Below are 15,221 nucleotides of genomic sequence, written 5' to 3' on the forward strand. Positions count from 1 at the left end.
CCTGTGCTCCGCAACGGGAGAGGCCACAACAGTGAGAGGCCCGCGTACCAAAAAAAAAAAAAACGAAAAAAAAACAAAACAGGACAGTCCTGGGCAAACCCAGTTAGACAGTTGGTCTCCCTACTTATAACCCATATGTTCGTTTGGGCAGCTGTGTTTTCCTGTTATTCATGCCTTTAAGTAGGACTTAACACCTCTTATTAGTGATTCACTATAAGCTTATTTTATATCAGTAAGTAATATGGCTATTTCTGAAGAGTGTATGGGAGGGAATTCCCTGGGAGTCCAGTGGTTAGGACTCCGCACTTTCACTGCCTGGGGGGTGGGGGGGGAGGTTCAATCCCTAGTCGGGGATCTAACATCCTGCAAGCCTTGAGGCGCAGCCAAAAGAAAAAAAGTGTATGGGAGAACTAGAAGTAGGGTTGACAATGCATAGCCCTCAGTATTTCACTGAAAATATTCTGATTAGTTGCATCTTCTCATTTCCCTTCTTCCTTTTAGGCTGCAGTCACTTGCAGTCCCAAACTCCCAGCCCTGTGAGTTGGTTTCCTTTGTCACACAGAAAAATTTTGGTCTCTCTTAGGTTCTTTCTTTAGACTTCTTTCATACTCCATGATTACTTGATGCTATTATCTTCAACTAAGTGAAAGTTTGAAGATTTAATTGTCTCTCAGAAAGGAAATCATCTAGTTTCCAGTATGCAGAGAAGAGTGAAGCATTACTAATAACAAACATATTTCTTGTTTCACTAAATAATATATGTATATATACATCTGACTATATGTATACATGACTATACCTATCTACTTTATCTATCTGCTTTAACTGTCTATCTATCTAACCATCCATCTACCTACCAATCTGACTATACATAGTCACGTATGAACACATATTAGTTTTTTTCAAGTTTGTGTTTTAATAAACAGTTCATACTTTGCCCGCAATTCTCAGTTTACAGAGATGAATAAAAACACTGTGACTCCCTGAAACATTAAAAATTAGACATGATAAATTGTTGAGAATTTAAGGGAAACTCCTGCTTTACGTACTAGATGATGTGGCATAATGAGGGCTCCTTTCTTTAATTTTATCAATTCTACTGAACTTCATCCATGTGCTTCTTCTCACAGCAGTTATTAGTGCATGAACATGGTTATCACTTAGGAGCAACTGAGCATTCATATTGAGGCTCTGTCAAGAAGGTAGACTTAGATATGTAAATGATTTACACCAGCATTCTGAGGTCAAACCCAGGGGGTACACAAAATGTTTGTCAGAGGGTGTTTTTCTCCTGGCAAAGACTATGGGGAATCTTATAATTAATCCAGTAGCAGTGGGGTAAGTGTTGGCTGAAAAATATTAGATTTTGTTGCAGAGGGACTGATAAAATCTAGTTAGAAAAAAAATACAGTAATTTTCTATTACCCTCCTTAGAGAGTAAAAAGAGCATTATCAGGTTGAATAATCAGTCATGCGAAAATAGCAATTAAACTTCCACAGAACTTTTTCTGCTTCCTCTTTTCCGATATTCCTTAAGTATCTTTGTCAGTAGCCACTCATTACTCATGCTAAAACCAACAGAACTGGCACAGATGTGAAAAAATAAAACAAACAAGAACTCTCATTTTCAGCAGTGATTGGTGTTAATTGGGGATTTATGGTATTTAATTTAATCTTTACAACAACTTTCTGTTTAAAAAAAACAGCTTTATTGATACATAGTTCACATACCATTAAAACAACTATTTAAAATAAATATTTTTGTACTTTATTGTTGAGAAAGTGATGCTCAGATCAGTGAATTCATTTGTAAGCTTTGCTTGGAACACATAGCTGTCTAATTTCAAGGCCTGCATTCTTTCTACTGCACCCCAGTTTCTCTGTTGTCACGAGCCTACCACTCTTTTTGGCAGGAGTAATACAGATACCTGTTAAAATATTCTATGAAGAATAATGCATAGGAGATAGGGTCCCAAGACACAACTGGTCAGCAATCATTTTTTCCCTTAGGGAGTGAGGTTAGGGTCTCAAGCCATCTGAGTGATAGGAGAAGCTTCTGGAATGGGCCTAGTTGGAGAAATTATTTCTATATGCACAGGAATAATAGGAAGGAGGGACAAGAGGAAGAGAAAGGGAATCACCTGGTCCTGCCACTTTTTATACAGTACTTCATTTGACTGTTAAAGCAGCACTATGAAGAATGCGGGCCCATTAAGAACAATGACAACAACAACAGCAACAATAATAATAGTTATTATTATTATTATTATTTATTTTTGTGTGTGTGTGTGTGGTACGCGGGCCTCTCACTGCTGCGGCCTCTCCCGTTGCGGAGCACAGGCTTCGGACGCGCAGGCCCAGCAGCCATGGCTCACGGGCGCTCCGCGGCACTTGGGATCCTCCCAGACAGGGGAATGAACCCGTGCCCCCTGCATCGGCAGGTGGACTCTCAACCACTACGCCACCAGGGAAGCCCTATTATTAATTTTTTACAGATGATAAGCGGAATCACAGAATGTTTAGTAACTTTCCCAAGTTTATACCCAGGGGTCCGAAACAAAAGTTCTAACTCCAAACCCGAATTTCTTTGTACTTTGCCAAAATGCATTTACACATAAGAAAAAACGAACAAGTGAACACTGCTGATAGTGGAAAACCAGTGAGATCTCATGATGTCAAGTATTCTATAAAGTGGTGGAGTTTTGCAGGGTATAAATCTTATAAGAAAACAAGTACAGAATTAGTCTCAGGGCCCTGGAAAGAGCCACGCAAGTCAGAGAACTACAGGTCCAGCTTCCTTAGTCACATTGTAAATCCGACTTTGGCTCCACCCCTTCTGAAGCTGTACTTGACCTCTGTACCTTTTGAAAAATACAAGCCAAGAGACTTCTCTTGCATTTGACAATGCAAAAAAAAAAAAAAAAAAAGGCTTAAGGTCACTATTATACAGCCAAAGTCATATCCAGCAACTCGTGCAATAATTAAACTTTTTCAGTTACCTACCAGCTCTCTGAAAGTGTCACCCTAATTTATTCACTTACTTGTTTTGTTTTTTAACTTTTTTACCGAAGAATGATGTACACTTACTTGCTGTTTAAGTGCATTGTGTTGTTTGAGTATTTGTAAGCATTCTCAAATTCTTTGTAAACCAAGAAGGAGTGTGTGTGTGTATGTGTGTGTGCGTGTGCACATTAAAAAAAGGTTTTGTAGCTAATTCATCTTCCAAGGTTTGCTAGGAACATATATTGCTTAAAGTTAAATTTGAGAGACATATCACTAGGAATATACAGCAGGCATTTGATAACACCTTCATTAACCGTTTTCCACAGTGAAAGTACTAACCTTGCTCTGTGGCTTAGAAGGTCAGTACCTATATGCTTCTATGTGGAAGCATTAATACCACTGTGATGTCAGGAGAATTTCAGCCCATGTCCTAACTGCAACATGCAGAGGTAAAGTGATCTTCTGTTCAGGTCTACGATTTAGCTACTCCTCTTAATTTCCCGAGAGAGTGACTCCCATCTTTAGCTTAGCTCATCGTTTGGATCAAGAGAAAGTGATTCTTTGGTTCCTCATCAAAAGCTAGAACATATAAATCCACGTGGGTTGAAATGTGGAAACAGAAACTCAGTTGAGAGAAACTAAGCAGGGTGGGCTTTACTGGACCTGATGATCTATGCTGTCCTTTTGTAACCTAACATGTTTTCTTCTATTAGGATAGGGAAACAGCTGCTTAGCTGGACCCACTGCTCTCTGTCCAATTTGACAGAATTGCCCCTGGGTGAGATGCCATCGCACATATTAAGAAAGAATTCTGTGACAGAGACTCACTGTTGAACATATGATAAAGGGTGAGGTAAGGATGTCCTTCCCAGCAGTTGAAAGCTCCGCATCACTCCGGGTGATGTTGGTGCTTCTGTTAAGTGGTTTGTTTGTATCATATGCTCACTGTGTAGCTGGTAACTAGTAATGTTTTCCTTATTGTGGTCTCTGAGAAAGTGGAGAGCCAAATTTTTGATCTGTTGCTAGTAATATACTGGAACTTAAAGCATGATGTTTGTAAAATCATTTATTTTTATTTTCCTACCAACTTTCTGCAAGTATCACCCTAATTTATTTACTTATTTGTTTTGTTTTACTTTTTACTGAAGAATAACATACACTTACTTGTTGGTTAAATGCATAGTTTGAGTATTTGTAAACATTTTCAAATTCTTTTTTAAACCAAAGAAGAGTTTATGTGTGTGTGTGTGTTTGTATGCATCCACACACAAAAGAAATCCATCTTTAAAATGAACATACTGAAGAGACTTCAAATTAATAAAACAAATGTCTATTGATCATCAGTTATATATGCTTAGGTCAATATTAAAAGATTGATGATTTACAATGAATATTTATCAGAAGTCTATAATATTCTCTTAAACACTTCTATCTCCATGGAATAGCCTCTGAACTTTTGAAAGACTTCTTACCAATTTTTGAATGTTGATTACGTAGTTATGCTCTCTGAGGTGAAAGGCAATATGTTGCAAGAATGAGGTAAGGTCAGGATGAGTAGAACCAATCTTGCCAAGGACTTGATTTTCTCTTGCCTTGGCCAAATGTCCTATCTAAAAAGTCCTTGTTTGGAGGAGGTATGGTGCGTGAGTCTGGGGACCACTTTATTTCACTCTCATTGAGTTAAACTTTTTATCATTTTTGCTTCAAAGTCTTAAAATCTAAGCCATTTTTATTTATTTTGTTTTATTTTGTTTTTTGCAGTACACGGGCCTCTCACTGTTGTGGCCTCTCCCGTTGCGGAGCACAGGCTCCGGACGCGCAGGCTCAGCGGCCATGGCTCACGGGCCCAGCCGCTCCGTGGCATGTGAGATCTTCCTGGATCGGGGCACGAACCCATGTTCCCTGCATCGGCAGGCGGACTCTCAACCACTGCACCACCAGGGAAGCCCCTGGAAGCATTTTTAATATCACATAGGTCAAGAATTAACTGCAGTACAGATCATAGAAACATAACGGAGACCTGAGGTATTCAAGGACTAGTTGGAAAATACTTTGAACCTACTGGGTGGCTAAAGATAGCAATCTTCACTGTATAATGACTACTATAATGACTTCAAATGAACACATTTTAAAGGGATAATTCTTTAAAATGGTATTGCTTGCCTGGTTACTCTTGTAAGCACCACCCCCCTTCAGAAAGAATCTGGGATCTTTTGCTAAGTTATACAGTTGGTAAATATTCCCAGTCACTTAAGACCTACTTTAAACAGTAAAATAAATGAAGATCAAAACTTTATTCATGGGTTCTTTAAGAAAAAAAATAGTGGGTCATGTAGACTCAGAATAATTGTGTTCTAAAAAGCAAGAACATGTCCCCAGTTAAGTGGGTAGTAAACTGCTCTTTTCCCACTTAGTCATTCCAACAAAGACTGACTCATGCTTCTTTAGATGAGGTTTAAAAAATTCCCGTTTCAGACAGCAATTGCAATTGAGTATAAAGTTTAATTGGAAGAAAACACAAGGAAAAGATAAATGTGCCTAGTGCTATTTGCACCTGTGTAAGTATGCGCTGCCCTCTGTATGTCAGAATCACAGTCCTTCCAGTCAAGGGATTTTCTCTTATACCACCTTTCCCTGTATTCACAGAAAAAAAAAATTCCAGATTTAGGACAAAGTCCAGTGAGGGGTGTGTGTGTATACACAAAAAGATTGGGAGAAGAAAGATTCATTGGGGGATAGTGGGAACAGCCAGAGAATAGGGAGAAATCTATTTGGGAAAGAAATTAGCATGGTGGTTTTTAGAACATGATTCTCAAAATGTACCCCTCAGAACCACTGCATCACATCACTTTTCCACTTTCTTAGAAATGCAAATTCTCAGGTGCAACCCCACACCTTCTAGATCTGAAACACTGGGGTGGCTCCAGCAAACTGTTTTGTTTGGTGTTTCTTCAAACCCTCCAGGTCATTCTGGTAGGGTTGAATTTTAGAACTACTGGCTTAAATGACAGTGAAGATCTGCTTGGGTGACTGGAGAAGAGAACTACTCCATAAAGGATTCCAGCTAACAACCACCTTGTCCCTTTGTTTCTGAAATGTTATAATTCTCCAGGAGCATAACTTCATAAGGCATCATTCCTGGTTCTTATGTGGTTGAGACATTCTCACTGTATTCCACTGGGTAATAACTATTTTTTACATTAAGGGTTATTTGCCTCAAAAGAATCCTAGGTATAAATTGTTCCTTTCTTCTCTTTTCTCCACAAGAAATTAAAGAGTTTAGGTAGACTTCTGTCTAAATTGGTTCTCCATTTAAAGTGTACTTTATCTTTTTGAAAAATACTTTTTTATTTAAATACTTTTTCTCATTTAATTTAATCTGCTTAATTTTGCAGAAGGATATGAACTTAGTTTTCCTATTTCAAAGTTTTGGCTACCTACTCTGTGCTAAAGACTTTAGTTTTGGACATTACATATGGTAAAATCAACCACATAATTTTGAGGATCTGCCAGGAAACTTGAGGTTCAGTGTAAAATGCATAGTGCAAAGTTCTACTTTTCATCCAAACTTTCCATGTAGTTTCACCTATCAGAGAAAAAAATTGCAGTATTTGATTTTTTTTATGAGATAATTTTTACATTTGTTTATCCACCATGTTTGGAAAACATTACCCCTTTTTCCTTTCCTTTCTTTCCCTTTCTTTTTCTTTTCCTTCCTCCCTTCTCCTCCCGTCTCCTCTTCAATTTTTTCTTTCTTTTTTTTATACCAGAAAAGGCTTTTGATTTCTCTAAAAAAAAAACCTGTTTTGAAATAAAATGTCAAGAACTTGAAAGAAATGTATGGCAAAAAAGACAAGTCAAAGGTGAAGGAGGTGTGATTAACAGATGAAGGACGACAAGAAGTAAGGTTTAGCATGACTGGAAACTGGAAATGGAAGGTGGGATAGTCTCTGAATGTACTCCTGGGAACCTTGAGTCTGAGAAGGGGTATATGGCAACCTGAGTTATGGGCTATATGGTGTAGCTGTAATGTGCATGAGTAATTATGGCTGGTCAGTCACTCACCAGCTATTTGACCTTGTAGGTTACTTACATCATATTGTTGAGTTTCATTTTTGTACTCTATGAAATCTGATTTAACATACGCATTTTTCAGTGTTGTCATAGGGCTCGGAGAAAACATATATGTAAAGAAGGCTGAAGCTCAGCAATGCCATATCTACAGTTAGTACATATGGATACTTTTACTGGTAATCCATCTGTTTTCATAGTTGCATGGTACTCCAGTGTATTAAAACACCACAATTTATCCATTCATATGGCAAAGGATATTTTGATTGATTCCCATTTTTTAAAAATATGTAATGAACATTCTTGTATATATCTTCTGGTGCACATATGGAAGGTTTTACTAGAACAAATAACTGGAATTGAAATTGCTGAGTACTGGGCTGTAAGCACCTTTCCTAGATAATATCAGATTCATTTCTAAGTGGTTGTACTTATTGACACTTCCACTAGTAGTGTATAAAAGTTCCCTTTGCTCCTCATCTTTGCCAATAATTAGTGTTGCCAGATTTTAAAGCTATTGCAAATTTGATGGTTGATAATTGTATCTCATGTGGTATCATTTAGCATTTCCCTGATTACTGATAAATTGAGCATATTTTAATATACTTAGGGATCATTTGTGTTTACTTTTTATAAGAAATGCTTATTCAGATCTCTTTTCAAATTTTCTGTAATGTTTTTATTTTGCTTATTAATTTGTAGGAGTCTTCGATGTATTTTAGGATCCAATCCTTTTTTCTTCTTCAGTCATATGTAATCCAAATATTTTCTCCCAGTTTTTGGCTTGTGTTTTTACTTTTTGTAAACAATGTCCTTTGATATGTAGGATTTCTCTTTCTTTTTTATGGTTTGCATTTTGCGTGTGTGCTTTGCTTGAGAAATTCTCTATTTCCAGAAAGCATAAAGATAATTCCTTAGACTCTATTTTTAAGTTTTAAAGTTTTGTTTTTCAGTCTTTAAATCTCTTAGAACAGATTTCTGTGTATCATCAATGTAAGTTTTTTCAGCATGGACAACCAATTGTACCATCACTGTTTATTGAATAATCTATTTCCACACTGCTCTGCCTGGCTACCTCTGCCATATATTCAGTTTTCATGTGAGGGTGGGTCTATTTCTAGGGGTATTGTGTGTCCTTAGTCTATTTCTGTTCCAAATCCACATTGTCTTACTTAGCACAAATTATAATAAATACTGATATCTGGCAGCACACATAACTTCTATCGTGTTCTTCTTCTGGTTTGTCTTGAATAGCCCTTTGCTTTTCTACATAATTTTTTAAAAGCCTAAGTTACAAACACATATACATAATATGTGATTTTTCTTGAACTGCATTAAATGTATAGAAGAATTTGGGGAGAATTTCCAGTTTTGTGATTTTTAGACTTCCAATCACCAAACAAGGAATGCCTATTGATTGAAGTTTCAACTTACTATTCTTATTGTTATCCTTGGGATTTTCATTATTACTTTTTTTTATAGGATCACTAATGTATTTCTAGGTTTGCCTGTTGGTATTAATCCTGGATCTGAGGGTTTTTCAATGAAGTAATAATACCTATTTCAGGATATCTAGTCCAGCATCCTATCAAAAGTAGAGGACCTATGCAGAGTGTTTTTATATGCAGTTTTCTCTTTAAATATGTGGATTACTGTGAGTTTGGTTTCTGTGCCAACCTGTTTATGTATTCTTACAAGAAATATATATATATATGTACACATATATATTATATTTACTTTGTAGGTGGAATAATGTTAACCAGTGAAAAAGCCCATTTTTGGTCAGGAGGAATTTCACGAAGTACATCTGAAGGAAATTTGTTTGACATGGAAGCCCAAAAATCCTCAAAAAATTGCAGTATTACCGGTACAAAAATTTATAATTATTGTAATTTTTTCCTCCACCACCACTAATTATTGGAGAACTACCTCTGAAAAGTGCTACAGAAGATAAAAAGAATGGTAAAATCTAAACTTTACCATGGATATACTTAAACTATCATTAAAAAGATGAGGAAAATAAAATAGTCAAACAACATATAATAAATATTATGAGGAGACAAAAACTAATTATTAAATGAGTGGTATATTGCAGTAAATATAATGAATTTTGGGGTTAAAGAGATCTCTCTATGTTGGAGTGGGCTAATAAATACAGTATAAAAGAATTGAATAGATTCTCAGAGAAAAAGTAAGTTTTAAGAGAGTTTGATGGAACTGGGTTTGAAGAAAAGTGTAAAAATAAAAGAAATGCAACATTTATTTTTCAAAACGCATCTTCTGATTTTTAATATATGACACTTAAAGCTCATTTTAATCAATGTATAGTTCTATATATACTAAATAAAAAAGTCTGAAAGCTTACTTGAACTCATTTTTCTATTTTAGCTTTCATTTTCTCTAAAGCAGCACCAGCTTCACAAAGTCCACAGAATCATTATCAATATTTTTTGCAAAATGACCACGTATAAGTTGCTCTAAACATAAAAAAAATCAAAAATTTTGAGATATATAGAAATTCATTATAGTTGATATATAATTATTTTAATGTGTTGCTGATCCTTAAAATACCCACTTTCCAAAGTAACGTGTTTCCATTTTACAGTCGTAATAAGCCTGTTCTTTGCCATTTTAAACTTGAAGAAGCTCAGTGAATCCCTTCAAGTAGTAAATCTAATGGTGGTCTATTTTTTCAATGTTTATTTTCATGAAATGTTCATTTTTCATGAAAAAATTTAATGTTATTAAAATTTATCATTATGAAGTTATCAGAAAATAAGAAATGCATGATTGTCTAGTTTAGCATATTATTTTTAACGAATTATTTTAGCTGTTCACAGATATATTTGATATTTTTTACATATTGACTATTATCAGAAAAGAAAAACATTAAATGGATAATTTAGATGTAATGAGACCAACCATTCAATGTTTAGAAAAATCTGGATAATTGACCAATTATTCTGTTTGTTCAGAGGTATTCTTTCATGAAAATGAAATATAAAACAAGGCATAAATGTTTGTAGTCTGGATCATTTTCAAGAAGATGTGTTAAATGATTATTATCTAAATTGCTAAACATTTGTTTATAAATCATAATGTCTTAAGATAAAGTAACATTACATATGGTCAAATAATCTGGTAGAACAATTTCTCTTTCCTCACAACATGAAAATTTGACCAAATTTAACATTGATTTTGTAGTATTTATTAGACTGGAGATCAAAAAGCAAAGAAAAACTCTTGAATTTTTAAGCTATAATAAAAATTAATCTTGGTTATATCTCAGAATGCCACTTCATCTTTGTTTTTCTTTGTTTTTGTTTAAATAACAACCAGACCCAGGTTTGCCTCTCAATTGGCCCGATGATGTCACACTTCATGGCAATAGTGCTTCCAATGCTATGAATCCATTCTGGAATGAACTGTCTGCATCTAACCCATTTTTGGATGACATAATTCAGCTAAGAAATAACCAGAAGAGAGATAATATTTCCATCTTGAAGGAAGATCCTTTTCTTTTTTTTAGAGAAATAGAAACTGGAAATTCTTTTGTTTCTTCCGGTGATGAACTCGACGTGCATCAGTGGCTTAGGCAGTCTTCTTCAAGGAAATCTGAAAGACCTAAAAGTGTTTCAGAACTTTTGGACATTTTAGATGACACAGCACATGCCCATCAGAATATACATAACTCCGACCAGATCTTAGAACAAGACTTAAAATGGCTTCAAAATGATTGAGAGGCTTATAAAATGGCTTGGTTAAGTCAACACCACCTGGCCCGCTCCTGCCACCTGGCCCGCTCCTGCCTAAATTTGAATATAATTAATCAGAGTCCTGGATGGGCCCAAACACAAGTTGCAGAGACTACAATAGTTTGCAAATTAAACTACCAGGGAGGGTCAGTACAATTACCTGAATCAGATATCACTGTTCATGTGCCCCAAGGCCATGTAGCTGTGGGAGAATACCAAGAGGTATCTCTAAGGGCTTTTCTAGATCCTCCACAGATGCTTAACCATGATCTTTCATGCACTGTAAGCCCACTGTTGGACGTCATGTTAGGTAACCTTAACACAATGGAAGCCATTTTGCTGGAGATGAAAATTGGAGCGGAATTGAAAGAGGATCCTTTCAGCCAAGTCATGACAGAAGTGGTGTGTTTTCACAGCCTGGGTAAAGAAGGCCCTTTCAAAGTATTAAACAACTGCTACATTTATAAAGACACCATCCAAGTCAAGCTGGTAGACTTGAGTCAGGCGATGTATCTAGTGGTTGCTGCACAAACTAAAGGTACTCAGCCACCAGCTGCCACCATTTGGGATTATATCCACAAAACCACCTCAGTTGGAATTTATGGGCCCAAATATATCCATCCCAGTTTCTCTGCTATTTTCACAGTTTGTGGACATAGTTATATGCCAGGAAGGCTTACAATCTCTGATATTAAGAAGGGTAGGGGGCTTCCCTGGTGGCACAGCGGTTGAGAGTCCGCTTGCCGATGCAGGGGACACAGGTTCGTGCCCCGGTCCGGGAAGATCCCACATGCCGCAGTGTGGCTGGGCCCGTGAGCCATGGCCGCTGAACCTGCCCATCTGGAGCCTGTGCTCCGCAACGGGAGAGGGAGAGGCCACAACTCTCTCATTGTGGAGAGGTCCTCGTACTGCAAAAAAAAAAAAAAAAAAAGAAAAAAGTGTGGGAAACACAACGCATCTCCAGTTGTGTTTCAGCTCTGCGGGAAGCATTCCTTCTTACTTGAAAAGCCATAAGATTTAAGTATTTCTGTCTTTTCATGTGATCCTGATTTTGAAGTAAAGGTAGAAGGAAAAGGGAAAGAAATTAAACAAAAGCAGTTGTAATCAGGTCAAGTAGTTCATCAACAATTTTTATTCTCTTTAGCTGACTCCAGAGAAATGCACTTGTTTGTTTTCCGTGTTCAGGTGGAGCCTCCCAATGGTAGACCAGTTACACAGTTCTTTATTACTACACCTGATCCAGCCCCAAACCTAAAAAGCCTCTCAAATCTTTCAGGTGATTTGCAGAAGGAGAAGGAAATCAAGTCTGCTCCTTTATTACCAACAGTGCATGTTAAATATCCTACGTTTCAAACAAAAATTTGAACTTTGCCAACTATGGGGTAACCCTGAAGACAGTGCTAACACAAAGCAAGATTGACTACTTACTTGAATATTTCAAAGGGGACACAGTAGCTCTTCTTGGAGAAGGTAAAGTAAAAGCCATTGGATGGTCCAAAGTGAAAGAATGGTATATGGGAGTCCTGAGAGGTAGGATTGGACTTTTACATTGCAAAAATGTCAAGGTGATTGCAAAGGAACAAGTAATGTCTATGTCAGATAATGTCTTCAAAACCAGGAATCTTCTTGAACAAATTACCCTGCCTCTTAAAAAACTGACTTACATCTACTCCGTTGTATTGACCTTGGTGTCAGAAAAAGTTTATGATTGGAAAGTTTTAGCTGATGTCCTAGGTTACTCACATCTGGCACTGGAAGATTTTGAATGAATACAAGCAGACAAAGAATCAGAAAAAGTTTCTTATGTTTTAAAGAAGTTAAAGGAAGATTGTCATGCAGATAGAAATACCAGGAAGTTTCTTTATGAACTTACTGTGGTGAGTATTGCTTGATCACAGTAATTTATTTACCATAGAGAACTTCATTGGCAATATTTATAAGTAAACATATGAGAGTAGTTAAAAAATTCTCAGCAGTCTCAAGTAAATTGAAGTCACTTTGCAGCAAATATAAAGCTTTGCCTACAAGATCATATAACTGGTTTCTTAGATGTGACATTCAATTGTGATTTTCCCAGAAACTAGGCCCCCAAGGATCATCCTTTAATGGAAGATTAAAGATTCTGTTTGTGCTAGAGCATAACAGTTAAGAGATGCCTTCTTTTCCTTTTTCAAATATTTAGATAGCTCTTAAAATATCAGAGAAGCTCCAATTACATGAAAGTAAATGAGAACAAACTGAAACAAAGCTAGTTAACTTGGCCATTGGTATAGGTTCACTTTTTAGTGTTTTTTAGACATATCACCAATGTCTTTAACTTTAGCAATTTAATATTCATTCTCTGTATGCAATGCATCACAATCCAAAAATGATATTGCTAATTCCCTTCTTAATCTTCATGTTTTAATAGGACTCTTAGGATTCTTTTTTTTTCAACATAGCATTCACCCCAGTGTAAGGCTCAGCAGGGATCTATAAAAAAGATGAAGAACTATTTTGCCTTAAATGTAGAAATTCAGTATTTTATAAAAGTAAAAAAAAAAATCAAGAGCATTATTTCTAAAAATGGCTAAAATGTGACTTTATAAATAATAATAATGAGACATACCGCTTCTCTAGGGTTCTCTATGTGTTTGGCACTGTCCCCAACATTCTATACATGCTCTCTCATTTAGTCATTTTAACCACTTTATGGGGTAAGTCTAGTTAGTATCTTCATCTTCAAATAGAGGAAACTGAGTCTTGGGCAGTTGGGCAACTTGCCCAAGTTCTGACAGTTGGTTAGTATCAGAGATGGGATTTGAAACCGTTTTGGTTCCAAAGCCACACGTAAAACCACTATGTCTTCCTGAAACAAAGGTATTAACAATGCATGCGTGTGTGTAAAAATATCTGTTTGAGTACGTATGTTGCTGTGTAGTCAATATCACTATAACTGCAAAGCTGGTGCTCTGTAAGAGATGTAGATCTTCACATAGATGAGGCAGGTTCATGTAGAGGAGCAAAGTTTTAACCAAAGTGCAAAAGGAGGAGAGAAATTTTTGGAGAGAAATTTATTCTGTGATGTTAACAATAATTTATATAATAAAGAACTATATATATAAAACAATTCCTCTCCTTCTGTTATTTTTCTGTTTCTACAGTGATACTGTGAGGGATGAATTTTTAAAGCCCAATATCTGATTGTTAAATAGGTGGTTTTATGATGGTGTGCTGCATTCTCACTTAACCCAGGCCATTTACAGTCATTGGCTGATCTACCTGGTTGAAGCTGCACATGCATTTTACAATAGCTCATTACCTCTCATAGCTCATGTTCTGCATGGAGCCATGAAAGTCTGAATTGAAAATTGCTTTCTTGTTTCTCTTAGTGGCAAAAAAGTTTATATTGGCCAAATGATCTGAAAGTTTAAACCTGGTTACACCTGCTCTGTGTTGGTGTATGATAATTGAGTAGCTTTGGTGACTAACTAGACAGTGCTGGTGGAGAGCTCATTCAAGGGAGTAGTTCCTAAAATTTTATACTTTGCCTCAGTGGAGGCTTCAGAATTTCTGATTGGAAAGCGCTAAAACCTGGCTATCTGACCAGAAGACAATGAAGCATATTGTATAGAGGCTACCCCTTGAAACTTTATTTGCATAGTAAGTGTACTTACTTGGTAATTCATTTTTACTTATTGTTTCGTAATGATAAAGCTTTTAAGTGCCATTAAATGATGAAGGGCTACCAAACATTTTTAGTTGAACAGAAAAGAGATAGGTAAATCTAATCTCGTACTTTAAAAATATATTCAAGGCAAAAGAGAAACTCATAGACTTGTGTTAAAACATGCATGGTGACTGACAAAGCTCAGATGCTTAATTATGGAAGAAAGAGTCTGAAGATTTTCCACTGTGCATTGTTGAAACCTCAGTGTTTTATATTTGATACCTTGAGATTTAAATTTAGCAAAACTACACTGGTGGTGAAGGGAGAGAGTAAATTTTTTTTAAGTCATAAATAACAATAAGGTTGTCGGAGTGTTTCATTTTTATGCAATACACATGATTCTGGGAAGTTTTAAATCACATTTTGATTAAAAAAATTAGAATAATGTTTACCAGCAACTGTGTGCTCACGCTATAGAAATCCTGTAGCCAGTCCTCTGGTAAGGAAAGTAATTCTGTTCATATAGTAAATAATCATCCCTGGGTTGATAAATTATTGACTGCTAGAACCTCAGGATATCTTTGGAAGTGGCTAATTCAACTTCTTCCTTTTGTAATTAAGGATATTAAGAAATATATTAGTTCAGTGGTTTACCCAAGCCCCTATAATTAGTTAATGAGTTAGTCCTAAATCTCCCCTAATTCTGGTCTAGTTGTGGTCTCTGTACTTTGCTTGTTGGATTT

The 15,221-nt window shown here is 36.2% G+C and overlaps 1 protein-coding gene across 1 annotated transcript in view; it reads left to right on the forward strand.

The window, feature by feature from the left end:
- The window catches only part of MACC1 (MET transcriptional regulator MACC1), a gene marked incomplete at both ends in the record, with an annotated part of 40,744 nt that overhangs the window by 12,095 nt on the left and 13,428 nt on the right, over positions 1–15,221 (forward strand). Inside the window, 8 exon segments of the mRNA XM_081244367.1 lie at positions 8,819–8,941; positions 10,414–10,811; positions 10,815–11,543; positions 11,763–11,840; positions 11,844–11,930; positions 11,934–12,180; positions 12,183–12,595; positions 12,599–12,706. Of these exon segments, the coding sequence (XP_081100493.1) occupies positions 8,819–8,941; positions 10,414–10,811; positions 10,815–11,543; positions 11,763–11,840; positions 11,844–11,930; positions 11,934–12,180; positions 12,183–12,595; positions 12,599–12,706 (2,183 nt within the window).

This window comes from Mesoplodon bidens, assembly GCF_964165515.1.
Source record: "Mesoplodon bidens genome assembly, chromosome: 9".
Lineage (NCBI taxonomy): Eukaryota > Metazoa > Chordata > Mammalia > Artiodactyla > Ziphiidae > Mesoplodon > Mesoplodon bidens.